The following is a 13,477-nucleotide window of genomic DNA, read 5'->3' as shown; positions in this document are numbered from 1 at the left end:
TGGACGAGCTCTCACGGTCCCTCGGCGCAGCTCTTCTGTCGGCTCTTTTATCGAGTTCTTTCCCCCCCCCTGGTGTCGGGATGCCACCTCTCTGTCTGGAGCGCCGATGATGTGACTCCTCTCAGGATACGGTGGGCAGCGGTCAGTCTTGAGATCGGAGGAGGATTAGATCCCAGTGACTCGGAGTGCAGAGGCACGGCTAACGACGGCATGAACACACAACGAGAACACCCGGGCATTTCAGATTACCGTGAACCATCTGTCGGGGGGGAATCTAGGGAAGTCTGTCTCCGTAGGGACTTGATGACGAGTCCCCATCTGTGTGTGAGCGACCGGCACCGCTAACGTCCCTCAGTGCGCATGTCAGCATCCAACATCTGCCCACACGCGTCTTCCATGCTTCGGCTGGTGTCACGTGGTTGTCCGTGTGTGTCCGTGTGTGTGTGTGGGTGTGTGTGTGTGTGGGCAGTATATGGTATTGCTCCAGCTTGTTCCAATACCGTATGCCACAAGCCTCCCAGGTTGATTATTGTTTGCATTTCACATTCATAGTATAATGAAGCCTTATGTTGTTGTTTTTGCAACACAAATTCTGTTTTTTGACCAAAAATAATTGATTTTTGACTGAAAATATCTGATTTTTGACTGAAAATATCTGATTTTTGACTGATTTATTTTTATTTTTGACTGAAAATATACTTTTTTTTGACTGAAAAGATCTGATTTTTTTATTTAAAAATCTGATTTTTCTCAACACGTTAAAAGCCTTTCACGGCTTAATTTCAAGCAATTCAACATATTAATAAAAAACCATCAACATCTGTGTACATTTTGACAACAAGACTAGTTATGAGCTAATAGCAAGTCCACTGCTCGTGAGTCTATTTTCAACTTCAAAAGAGATGTCGACCTTTCTTTTTCCTCAGGCTGAATAATTAATTGAGATGAACTCAGGGGGTTTCTTTAACCTTTTTGATAATGCCACTGATTGAAAATAGCCACGATTGTGTCTAAATGGCCCCTTATGTGTGATTTGCATCATGAGTGATCCTCTAGTGGTAAATGTTCGCATTAAGTCGGCTATATTCTTGTCATTATTGTTTGTTTAGCTTGTGGTTGTGCCTAGTTAAAAGCACAAAAGAGAATACACAGGCCACCTGTGTACAACTGGAAAACTAACGGGGTTTAAGATCAAATAGAACTTTATTAAACCTAAAGGAAATGCTTGTGCCAGAGATTTCTCAAACATTACAACAGAGGAATGAGGAAAAAAACAACAGGAGTCAAAATATAAACAATAGAGGGATTAATATTTAGTTTGACACTCGCGCAAGATAGAATAGCAATAAGATTAAGATACTACAGTCAATGTGTTACTCAAAGATGCCTTCTCTCTCTTACAGTAATCCGTAATCTTATTTGAGGGGCATGTCCAACTGTGGATCTTTTTTCTAAAGTCCAAAACTAAGTAGTTATTTAGCTTATTGTTCCTCCATTCCAGTTGTAGTGTTTATGCTTATGGCTGGCAGAAGGATAGATAATGAGGCAGCTAATTAGTGTGTTCTACTCAAACGGTAATAATGATATTAATAATAATAACTGCTGGAGGGCATCTAGAGGGCAGATGATGTAATAATGAAAAAGGAACAGAGGCATACACCTGGATTTGGGGGAGAGAGTGGGGAGAAGGTTATTGAGTCATAATTGTTTATGGCCCGGAGGTATTGATTGACCTGCGGTTCCCTGAGCATTGGAATTTGATAGGAACAACAACAGGAAGCCACCGTTCTATTCCAGGCCGAACGCCGTCAATATCGGATCCACGCTGCCTCTTGTTATCACTTAATATGTGGGTTCTTTTTCAGTGACGCATATTTTTAGTTGGCGAGTGTTGATATGGGAGGTGTTGGTTCTCTCATAAAAATAACGCGGCATCAGAGCATCTGTTCCAAACGATGACGCGGCAGCATGTTTCTGCATGGACATTTTCATCTCGCATGATGACCGTCCTGATTTGAAAGCATCCTGAACAACAAGCCAGCGTTTCCAGTCAATATTTAAAAAGCAGAGCGAGCGTTCAAAGTCCCTTTTTCTTTCTTCCGATTTTTTCAAGGTCAGGAAAGCTCTATGTCGCATCCTCATCAACGAAAGGGCATGTCACCCTGCCCTATCGTTGCCATGGTGACAGTCTGGGTTTCCGATGCTGAGTTTGCGTTCTGATTTACAAATAGGCTTACGTAATTTCGATGGCATCTGGCTCAGTGTGGCATTGTGGGTCGTGACATGCTTGACACCTTATTTATTAACGCTGATTACGTGTCCGCTTCCTTTTTTTGGATGCATGTGATTCTAATAAGAGAATATGTTTAAAACACGCAAACTGTTCGTGCTCCTCGTGTGTGTGTGTGTGTCTTCCAGAGAGCCGATGAGGAGGCAGTGGTGGACCGCGGTGGCACGCGCTCCATGCTCAACACCAACTTTGAGAAGGAAGAACTAGAAGGTAACAAGCCAGAAGTAACATTGTACAATTTACAAATAAATATTTTGAGGGGTGACGATAAAAGTAAAATAGGCACTCCAGTGAGTTAGCTTTGCAAGTGGCAGGTTGCAAGTGAAACGAAATCTATCATTGGTACTGTTTGTATTTTTGGCCCTGGTTGTCGTCAAGAAGTGTATTTTCTTTCCCTTTGTAGTCAAACTTAATTGATGAGATGTCATGATATAGCTGTATTCTCTGCTCGTGTGTTTGCGTCGTCATAAAAGAGACGGAGAGGCCGATTCATGCACCGACAGCATCCTGCATCGACAGCTTCTTACAAAGAACAGGTTTACTGAGTTTCTTTACTTGGCTGGAGAATAAACAGAAATCTTCTCAAATCCAGAACATGAACGCTTTGATCGCTGCCGGTGAGTCGGGGCTTTCATCTCAAGGAGCCTGAAATGAGGAGCTGTCGGTCTGATGCTGTGGCAACGTTGACTCTGTCAAGGAGCTCCTCTGAGGTTAACTCACTGGTGCCTTTCAGCCACGACACCCACCGCGTCCTCATTTGGGATTTATATGAGACCCTAGATTGGCTTACATGTTACAGTTTGAATTATGCTATGAAAGACACAGCAGCAGTTGGATTTGAAGGTGAGATATGGTAATATAATATGTTTTTCTTTAAAAAAACACTATAAACGTATCACACTAACATTACCTGTGGAGCCAAAGCCTTGTGTTCACATACAACCATGCTGCTGCCCCAAATACACACGAGAGCACCACATTTTGATTAATATGCTGATGAAAAATACTCTCCGACCAATACACGGTTCCCGACTAAAAACTACAGTGACCTGCTGTTGTAGGAAATTAGAAAGCCTCAAATACGGAAGTATTGAAATAAAGACAAACACATTATTGTTTGTAAGTGGAAGCAATACCTTAAACATAGATATGCTCTGATATGCTGTGTATTTCCAAGTTGCATCTTTTTATATATATATATATTTTGATTTTACAAATGAACAAGACAGGACATTAAAGATACAATACAAAGGGAAAGGAGAAATAAAAAGGTAAAGAACAACAAAAAACAGACCATAAAATAGATTAAAAAATAACGAGAAAAACCAAAGCAAATAAGACATTCGCACATCACCAGTCTGACATAAGTACATCTTTAAGGTTACATCATCAAATCAAGTCAGCATCGGTTCCGGTGTTTTTAATCTGGCACGGCAAAGTGAGGGGTCCACCATGTCTAAGACCGGTTTCCATATTTTGACACCAAGTTGCATCTGCATTCCTTAAAAGTGTTTATTTTAATTTGATCACAGCCACTTTCCTGAGACCAAAATATGACCCTGTGGATGCGTGCTCACCACCATCACAGAGAACGCTCACATCGTGCAACATCCTCTCGCAATCCCAGTTTAACGATGTGTTCTGGCTTGATTAAAAATAAAACGAGAAAAAAAAACTCCCTAATTGTAAAAGTCATCCAATTTCAAGAATCGATGTTCAGCATTAGAGAGGACAAGAGCTCTTTATTCCAGCGAGCAGTTCATTTACAAAGTGCTGCTTCTCTGGTTCCACTCTAACTACACAACCTGCCGCCGCCCGACTGTTCCCATCGTTGAGTTTCAGTGCACCGACTCGGTCACGCCCCATCTCATTGCTCTCATTGCCAATAGTGCACGCTCTGAAAGCCGACCGTGTTCCTCGCCACATGACACCTCTGGTTCTCCCTCAGTGAGCTGGCGCCGGAGAGAACCAGGGGTTACGCAACATCCTTTTCTTTGAGATTGTTTTGGGAAAGAGAGGACGTGGGTCACCTTCTACCACAGCGGGATGCAAAGACAATCTAAAGACACCTTTAAGGCTGTGCTGTCGTACTTTTCAAAGGGCTGCATGGAATTGAATGAGTATAGTGAAATGAATTACAGAATATTTAACTGGATGGTCATGTTTTTCCAGCTGTCTCTGAAATCTGTCGTTTAAAATCCCCCAAACAATGAGAATTGGAGCAGTTCTCTTCTCCTGCAGATGCCACATGTCAATTCAGTAGCATTCGCAGCATTTCGAGCTACTTTGCTGGTTTGGGCCACAACTCAAGAATCCATACGCTAATTACGACACTATCACACACACGTCTGATAGGATAAAAAGATGAAGCGACAGCATGTCGTACTCACATGGATATACACTGCGACGTGAAGTCAGTCCGGTCGAAGAAAACGCAAGTTTGGCGACAACGTAAAAAGGCGGGAAAGATCAAACTAGCCTTGACCGCCGGAAGAATGTTAACGTCGGCTGCGTGTTGCCTTCCAGGTCACCGCACTCTCTACATCGGAGTTCACGTTCCCCTGGGCCGGAGGTCGCACAGACGCCACCGTCACCACGGACACAAACACAGGAAGAGGTCCAAGGAGAGGGACTCCACCGCCGACGATGGAAGAGGATCCCCCTCACACAGTAGGTCTTCAAAATGCACCGAAGCTCACCTCCGGCGTCGGTTTCACGCCGAACCAGTTCTGCCCAACGGACATCATATTCCATCCATGTGTCTATAATCTCCATATCCTGTGCCGTTGGCTGCAGCAGGCACGCCGGCTCAGAGGGTGCAGTTTCTGCTGGGGACAGAGGATGACGACGAGGAGCACATCCCCCACGCCCTGTTCACCGAGCTGGACGAAATCTGCCTCCGGGAGGGGGAGGACGCCGAATGGAAAGAGACAGCCAGGTACACCACCGCATGAGCGTTGCCTTTTTTTGTAGATCCTGTCTGTGTCTGACTGCACGCTTTTATCGGTTGTTATAATAACAATAACTAAAATGGGCACTCGGTAGAGCGCATACCTTCGCATATCACAAGATTGGGCATTGAATTATGAACATTTTGGCATTAGTTTTATGCCAATTGGATACAAATTGACCGCGCTATGGTAAAAAGAAGATTTGGACCTTTTCATGACCTTGACCTTTGACCCCATCAATCCCAAAATCTAATCAAATGGTCCCCGGATAATTACCAATCATCCCACCAAATTTCATGCGATTCGGTTTAATACTTTTTTAGTTATGCGTGTAACACGCATACAAATAAATAAATACACGGCGATCAAAACATAACCTTCCGCATTATCAATGCGAAGGTAATAATAATAACTTTATTTATATAACACCTTTAAAAACAAATTTTACAAAGTGCTCTACAGAGAATCAAGGCAAAACAAATAGAATGTTAAGATACAAATATATATTTTTTTAAACAGACAAACTAAATTAGGGGAACCAAAGAACTGCATAAAAGGACGACATCACTTAACCCTTGTGTTGCCTTTGGGTCAATTTGACCCGATTCAATGTTTAACCCTCCTGTTACCTTTATATTTACTAACATATTTTACCCTTGAGGTCAATATGACACCAGCTATTAAAATCTCCAGAAAATTATTAGAATTAATATTGTTTTCCAAGTTTAAGTGTGAGGTACTTTATGTTTGTTTGTTGACTCCCGAAAGAACACCGACATTAAACATTGAATCGGGTCAAATTGACCCGAAGGCGACAGGAGGGTTAAACATTGAATCGGGTCAAAATGACCCGAAGGCAACACAAGGGTTAAAAGCTGTTTAATAAAAATGTGCGCCGTAGACTGTTTAACTTGTATATAACTTGCATATATCAGGGTTCGTACGGTCATGGAAAACCTGGAAAAGTCATGGAATTTTAATATGGTTATTGAAAAAATGTAAATCACAACAAATTTGGAAAATCATGGATATTTGTTACATTCATATGTTCATTTTACGCTGAGTTTGAAATAATTAATATGGTTTTAAAAGAAAGACGCTCAAAATATCAGCCGGCATACACTCCACATACTGGCGGCGTAGCAGTAGCTCAGGAATAATCATGTGTACACCGAGACTTCACTCAAGTTTGGTCATGGAAATTTGGTTTAAAGTCCTGGAAATCTACTGCTCCACATGTGTAAGAAGCCTGGTAGATATAACTTGCATAAAAGGTGCATATAACTTTCAACACTTAAGGAACATTTCACCAGTAAAGGGAGGAAGCTGTCTCCACAACAACCACCAACGTGCTCTGTGTCGGGACCGTAAACTTAAGGCACATTTATGACGTCTATGTATTTTACCCAGTTGTTTTTTCTATCCGTGCAGGTGGCTTAAGTTTGAGGAGGATGTCGAGGACGGCGGTGAGCGATGGAGTAAACCCTACGTCGCCACTCTGTCTCTACACAGCCTGTTCGAGCTGCGCAGCTGCATCATGAACGGCACCGTGATGCTGGACATGAGGGCCAACTCGCTGGAGGAGATCGCAGGTGAACACTCGGTGGTTCAAACATATCAGTTTGTGCTACACATTGGGCAAAACTAAAAGAATTTCATTCATCTTTTCAAACTTGTGCTGACCCAAGTGACATCACTTGAGGCAGTTCATCAGATTTCCTTCCACAGCCCATTCTGCAGCCAGAGAAACACTTAATACATTCTCGATATACAAGATGAATGTGATGTGTGAATTTGGTGCCATCGTTGTTTTTGGACTCAAAGACCAATGAGTTCAAGTTAGTGCTCACTTTTTAAATGCTAACTTAAAAGCTAAATTGTTAAAAGTTGTAATTGAGGTCTCCGCTAACTCTGTTCCTTTTTAAATACAGGTGTACATCTCCTCACCGCCCTGTAACTGCAGTGATGCGAATGATCCTGTTTAATTAGCTTTATTCCATTGCATCTTCATCTCGTCTTCGCGTTGCACAGTTTCCTTGTTGCTGAATTGTTCTGTACGAACAAAGTGCTCCGGCCTTGTTTGTTACTTTTAATAAATATGAATTATTAAAGTTCCCATCTCAGAGATGTGCCGGGTCAACACGGCTGACATTCTACCGTGTGAGCACAAGTCCACCACGTGGGAAAACTGTGCCTTTTGAGGGTCGGCCGAAGAGAGTGTTCATCTGATTGTGGGAAAAAATGTGCTGCGTGATTTTAACCTGGTTTGGTGAGATTAAATCAGCAGCGGGTCGTTTTTCTTCATCGCCATCAGTCGTGGCCATTGTGACTTCCACATGTGCTAACAGAGGTAAATGCGGAAACCTATTTTTCCGTCTGTGTGTATCTTTACTTTCTCAGACATGCTTCTGGATCAGCACGAGTTGTCGGGCCCTGTAGGTCCGGAGGCCAGGAAGAGGATCCGCGAGGCCCTGCTCAAACATCACCACCACCAAAACCACAAGAAACTGGCCAACCGCATCCCGATCGTACGCTCCTTCGCCGACATCGGCAAGAAGCAGTCCGAGCCTCATTCCATGGACAAGAATGGTGAGCCGACGGGCCGGTCCTTGACTCACTGGAATATATTGAGTCCGTTTTCATGTTTAAAGTTGCAATCCTTTGCATGCATTTCTCCAAAGTCTGTCCATCTGTGACTTACTGTTGTTACTGCTGTTTGATATCTCATTTTCTCCTTTCTCGTTTGTGTCTCTCCGTTTTTGTGTCTGTGTTTCTTGTCGTCTGCATGGGTTTTGCACGTGTGTGTGTGTGTGTCATGTCTTTCCACCCCTGCATCACATTTAACCCTCCTGTTACCTTAGGGTCAATTTGACCCCATTCAATGTTTAATGTCGGTGTTCTGTCGGGTCAATTTGACCCCAGGCTGTTTTTCACTGTGTCAAACATATAAGAAATATCAACTTTTTTATATATTTAAAGGGCTATTTAGGTAGTCAACAAACACACATAAAGTACCTCACACTTAAACTTGGAAAACAATATTAATTCTAATAATTTCCTGGAGGTTTTAATTGCTGGGGTCAAATTGACCCCGAGGGTAAAATATGTCAGTAAATATAAAGGTAACAGGAGGGTTAAATGAGCCCAGACACTCCCTTTGGCAACACCAACACCAAAACGCCTTAGTGGTGTTCAGGCAGTTGCGCGAGGCTACTGACCCGTCGCACATGACATCACAGAGCAGGAAATCCACACAGGCAACCACAACGCCTCAGCTGATGCTCTTAACCGCTAAAAGCCTGGAGATAGGAGTAGCAATAGAATACAAAGGAACTCATTAAGGTGGAGAGCATCATCATGAGAAGTTTGAAATGGGTTAAGAAGATAGAAATAACCTCTACATTCTACTCCCAGTCGTGATGCTCCATTTAGCTGATCTCATTTAGAAACTCTCTAAAGTGAGAACATGAATAGAGAAGTAGATGGTTTTAAGTATGCAGAAGTTTTTCTGTACTTTGAAAGACTTTGGCTAAGGTAGCAATTCTGCAGAATTATTGATGCGGTCAAACCGGGCATGTGCAGTGTACTGGTGTCATGATTATGCTCTCCACTTAATGACTAGAAACCATAGAAGATCCGTGACTCATGTTCTTCACTCATAACAGTGACTAATTGCTAATAGCGGAAGCTAACTGCATAACACGCAATTTGTTAAACCATCAAGTCTTTACGGTAAATATGAAGTGGATTAGCATAACAACTGGAAAAAGGTGGAAACAGGCTTTGTCCACGAGGAATGAAATAAGTTCAGCATGATTGTGCTCACATCACGATGTCCACTGCACTGAGCATTCCTCAGAGAACGACTCATCTCACCCACCAGGTACACTCTGAAACAAGGTACAATATTATCCTTTGTTACGAGGGCTAAAAGCACATCGCCTACAACAAAAGGGTCCACTGTTGTATCATATTTCTTTCAGAGATCGTAACCGTACCCTCTAGTCGCTCACCGGAGACCTTTTGTCTTTGTGTGGGAAAGTAGTGTTGTGATAGGCCGAGCCTCCGTGATAACAGTTGACGTGATGTTGGTTTCCCGCTCTGCCCGACAGGCCAAACGGTCTCACCTCAGTCCCATCCGGCTAACGCGGACGGCAAACAGGACGTGAGCCGAGAAAACAGCGCTGTCGACTTCAGCAAGGTGAGCCCCCGCCGGTCCCGCTGTTTATCCACGGCCACCGATAGCTGGACACATAACCAGTGCTGCGTGTTTAACCAAGGTCGGGTTACATGTGAAATGGTCACCTTGCCCTGGGAAACCGGCTGGAATCCAACATGACCGGAGCTTGTGTGTCTTTCGTTGTGCGGTCCATCAGAATCGGAGACGGATTATTTACTGTAATCATAACTCGATCTTCTTTGTTCCTTTGGTTTCTTTCTGTCTCGCAGATCGACCTCCACTTCATGAAGAAGATCCCTCCCGGTGCCGAGGCGTCCAACGTCCTGGTCGGGGAGCTGGAGTTCCTCGACCGCCCCGTGGTGGCCTTCGTCCGCCTGGCTCCCGCCGTGCTCCTCAATGGCCTGGCTGAGGTTCCCATCACCACCAGGTCATACGCAAACTGCTGGAAAAGCCCCCCCCCCCCCCCCCCCGCTCGTCTCTCTGCCTCTCTTTTGCTGTGTCAACTGTTTCAAGTCTGGAGAGATAAGCTCATAATCCCCTCAATGCTTCATTAGAAATGGATTTGTTTCTGACTTACCTGCTTTCCTCCGTGGTACACAGGTTTCTTTTCATCCTGCTCGGCCCTCTGGGAAAGGGGCCACAGTATCATGAAATTGGCCGGTCTATTGCTACCCTGATGACGGATGAGGTGAGGCCAAAGCACAGCATTATTAAAGTTCATATTCTAGCTGTGTATGATGATGCTGGATACCACAGCAATGAGGACTTCTGACATCAAAGTATTGTATTGATGTGCTAGTTTGTGCTTTAAGGTATTTAAGATGGTTATTTATTTATTACCAGCCTTTTCCACCTCCATATAAAGAGTTAGTTGGGGATATAAATGTGTATCTGTATTCCCTGGGCAGCTTTATGATATAGATTATTAGAAATAACCTGTTTTTCATGCCATCCGGCCTGTTAAACGAGAAGTTGAAGGAGCCGCCTTCTGCTTGAATATATGAAGCTATTTCACTTTGTTGTGATCCATTTTCTGATTTAAACAGTTTCCTCTCATGTGACAGGATAATCTTTCTACGGTTCCTAACATTTTGTTTCTTATCTGAGAAAGAGGTGAAGTTGCAGTGGGCTGAAGTGCACCACTATCACTTGTTTGTGGCCCTCTTTTTATTTTTTTATTCCATGTGTTTTTTAAATGTCTCCATGCACTCTAAACACCAGGTTCACGTATTGTATGTCAGCAAGTTGTGTAAATTAACACTCATGTGGAAGAAAACATGAACACTGTCGGTCCTGTTTAGAACTTGGGGTGGTGGCCTCTTGTGGCCGAACCGAGTACTACAACAATAACAAAATGATCCTGCCACCCATTAAACCACATTCAGATTTATAAATCCCCTGCAATTTCCTTTTTTTCCTCTCTTCCGTAGTGATAAAAGCAGATGTGATATCTAATCTTCTTTCTCCACAGATCTTCCATGACGTCGCGTACAAGGCCAAAGACAGGAATGACTTGGTGGCGGGCATTGATGAGTTTCTGGACCAGGTGACAGTGTTACCCCCTGGCGAGTGGGACCCCTCCATCAGAATAGAGCCTCCCAAAAACGTGCCGTCTCAGGTAAACCATTGACGTTACCAACAAAACAAAATGTATAGTTATTCCTTTTAAGACGTTGGCGGTGTGTATCGTAACGTGCCTCTGAGTCACGCTGCCTGCTGAGAAACACTGAAGCATCTGCGCTCTCCTCATAGACTGCGTGGGGCTCTGGTGCCGCTCCCCAGGGCTCTGGTGCCGCTCCCCAGGGCTCTGCTCTCAATCCTCTCCAAATGAGCTACTTCGCTCCACTTTGAAGGAATCGTCCATCTCGTTTGTGACCGATCAGAAAGTCTTTTTTCAGAATCTGAATCTGAATTTTTTCTTCGCCGTCAAACTCATGCGGTAAATTTGATGGACACACGGCGGTTTATTTTTGCCTGACTCCGTGCGGCTGTCGCTTATTGTCGACCCGATGATGATGATGATGAGGATGATGATGAAGATGATGATGATGACAGTTTACTGACGGTGGTCTCGATGACACAGGAAAAGCGGAAGATCCCCCCCCTTCCCAACGGGGTGACGGATCATGGAGAGTCGGAGGAACACGGAGGGCACGGCGGCCCCGAGATGCAGCGCACCGGGAGGTGAGTGTCGGATGGGCTCGTCTTCGTCTTCGTCTTCATCTCCATCTCCCTGTCGCCTGTTAGCCGTCCCCATGCTATAAATCTAGTTTCTCTGAAGAGGCAGTCTTACCCTCCCGGCCCGTTATCATTCATCACACTTGCCTTTTAGTTCATGACGAGTTTAGATAATATGGCACATTATGAAGGGCAACATTTTGTATTCGCCGTATCTTAAGTACGTATCTTAAAAATCTGTTTTTACGCAGTTCTTTTTACGTCATCCTCATTACATTAATCTGATGTGTATAATGACCATGTCACTAACTTTAATAGGGCGGCAATTGCTTTTTTTATTGATTGATTTCTAACAGGAGAGTTCTTTAAAAGAGTTTATTTATAACTGAACATGAGGTACATACATGTGTTGTATTTGTTATTTCTGTGAGATCCACCGCAGAGCAAGCTCTTTATTTTATGAAACAAAAAATGTTCCGCCTCATGATTTCTGTTCTCGAGATCAAGAATTTTATTTGACGCGTGATGATTTGACGGGGCCAATATTAAGATTTACAGAAGGGATTTAAAGATTACAAAAACAAACAAAAACACGCAGCAATGCCACGGCCCAGAAGCTCAGTCTCAGTTATCAACCTCAGACCGAAATAAGCCTAACGGCCCCGCTATTGCCATAGCTGGCTTGTTGCAGCAGAAGAAAACCTGCTCGCTCTGGCTGAGTCTCTTAAATAAACGCACGTGCACACGCGGCCTTCTGAGACGAAGATATCGATGCACATGCAATGTTTCTGTTAACACGTGGCTGTTCGTGGCAACGCGTGCATTTCATTTCTGCCGGCGATTCTTTCCTAAAAATTCCACCTCATCAGGTTATTCGGCGGCTTATTCATGGACATCAAGCGAAAGGCCCCTCACTACGTCTCCGACTTCACGGATGCCATCAGCCTGCAGTGTCTGGCCTCGTTCCTCTTCCTCTACTGCGCCTGCATGTCGCCGGTCATCACCTTCGGAGGACTCCTGGGTGAGGCCACGGAGGGACGCGTGGTAAGCTGCTCCCGAGACAGGATCGTGTTGCACCCTGAAAATAAACTCTTCAGAAACACTCTGTTCTTCTGCTCTTCTGCCATAATACGAATTTACATTTGCCATTGTGAGCCTGTTGCTATGCCAGCGTTAGCAATTAGCTCAAGTGTGCAGCTGAGAGGGGAAACAACTCAACGCTGTTGAACCAAAGCATTTCTTTGTTCCCCGTGTTCTCAGAGTGCTATCGAGTCCCTGTTCGGGGCTTCCATGACTGGAATAGCCTACTCTATTTTTGCCGGTCAGCCCCTCACCATCCTGGGCAGCACCGGGCCCGTTCTTGTCTTTGAGAAAATCCTCTTCAAGTTCTGCAAGTAGGTTGTCTTCTTTCACAATAAATCGTGTTTCGTTATCGTGGAAATATCTGTGTCGATGGACGACCGTGTTGCTCATCCCCATCACTCCTGTGTGTGTGTGTGTGTGTGTGCGTGTGTGTCGTCTCTCTCAGGGAGTACGGCCTCTCCTACCTCTCCCTGAGGGCGTGCATCGGCCTGTGGACGGCCTTCTTCTGTCTCCTGCTGGTGGCCACGGACGCCAGCTCGCTCGTCTGTTACATCACGCGCTTCACAGAGGAAGCTTTCGCGGCGCTCATCTGCATCATCTTCATCTACGAGGCCCTGGAGAAGCTGATGCACCTCGGGGTGAACTACCCCATCAATAAAAACAACGACCTTCAGAAACTCACGCAGTACTCGTAAGTGCTCCTTTACCAAATCCACGAGGGATGCCGTTTTGTTTCGGACTGTTCGATGAACACAAGTAAGGACCAAAAGAATGACCTGAAAGTGATGTTAAATT

General features: G+C 44.4%; 1 protein-coding gene across 1 annotated transcript in view; it reads left to right on the top strand.

The window, feature by feature from the left end:
- The window catches only part of LOC130204371 (sodium-driven chloride bicarbonate exchanger-like), a 32,139-nt gene that overhangs the window by 8,448 nt on the left and 10,214 nt on the right, over positions 1-13,477 (top strand). Inside the window, exons 4-16 of the mRNA XM_056431053.1 lie at positions 2,419-2,500; positions 4,817-4,960; positions 5,087-5,228; positions 6,673-6,833; positions 7,642-7,830; positions 9,354-9,442; positions 9,691-9,848; positions 10,022-10,109; positions 10,893-11,039; positions 11,505-11,605; positions 12,469-12,643; positions 12,860-12,993; positions 13,128-13,373. Coding sequence (XP_056287028.1) covers positions 2,419-2,500; positions 4,817-4,960; positions 5,087-5,228; positions 6,673-6,833; positions 7,642-7,830; positions 9,354-9,442; positions 9,691-9,848; positions 10,022-10,109; positions 10,893-11,039; positions 11,505-11,605; positions 12,469-12,643; positions 12,860-12,993; positions 13,128-13,373 — 1,856 coding nt within the window. The remainder of the gene's footprint in view (positions 1-2,418; positions 2,501-4,816; positions 4,961-5,086; positions 5,229-6,672; positions 6,834-7,641; positions 7,831-9,353; positions 9,443-9,690; positions 9,849-10,021; positions 10,110-10,892; positions 11,040-11,504; positions 11,606-12,468; positions 12,644-12,859; positions 12,994-13,127; positions 13,374-13,477) is intronic.

Source organism: Pseudoliparis swirei, chromosome 14 (assembly GCF_029220125.1).
Source record: "Pseudoliparis swirei isolate HS2019 ecotype Mariana Trench chromosome 14, NWPU_hadal_v1, whole genome shotgun sequence".
NCBI lineage: Eukaryota > Metazoa > Chordata > Actinopteri > Perciformes > Liparidae > Pseudoliparis > Pseudoliparis swirei.
This window is presented reverse-complemented; position numbering and strand designations above follow the sequence as displayed.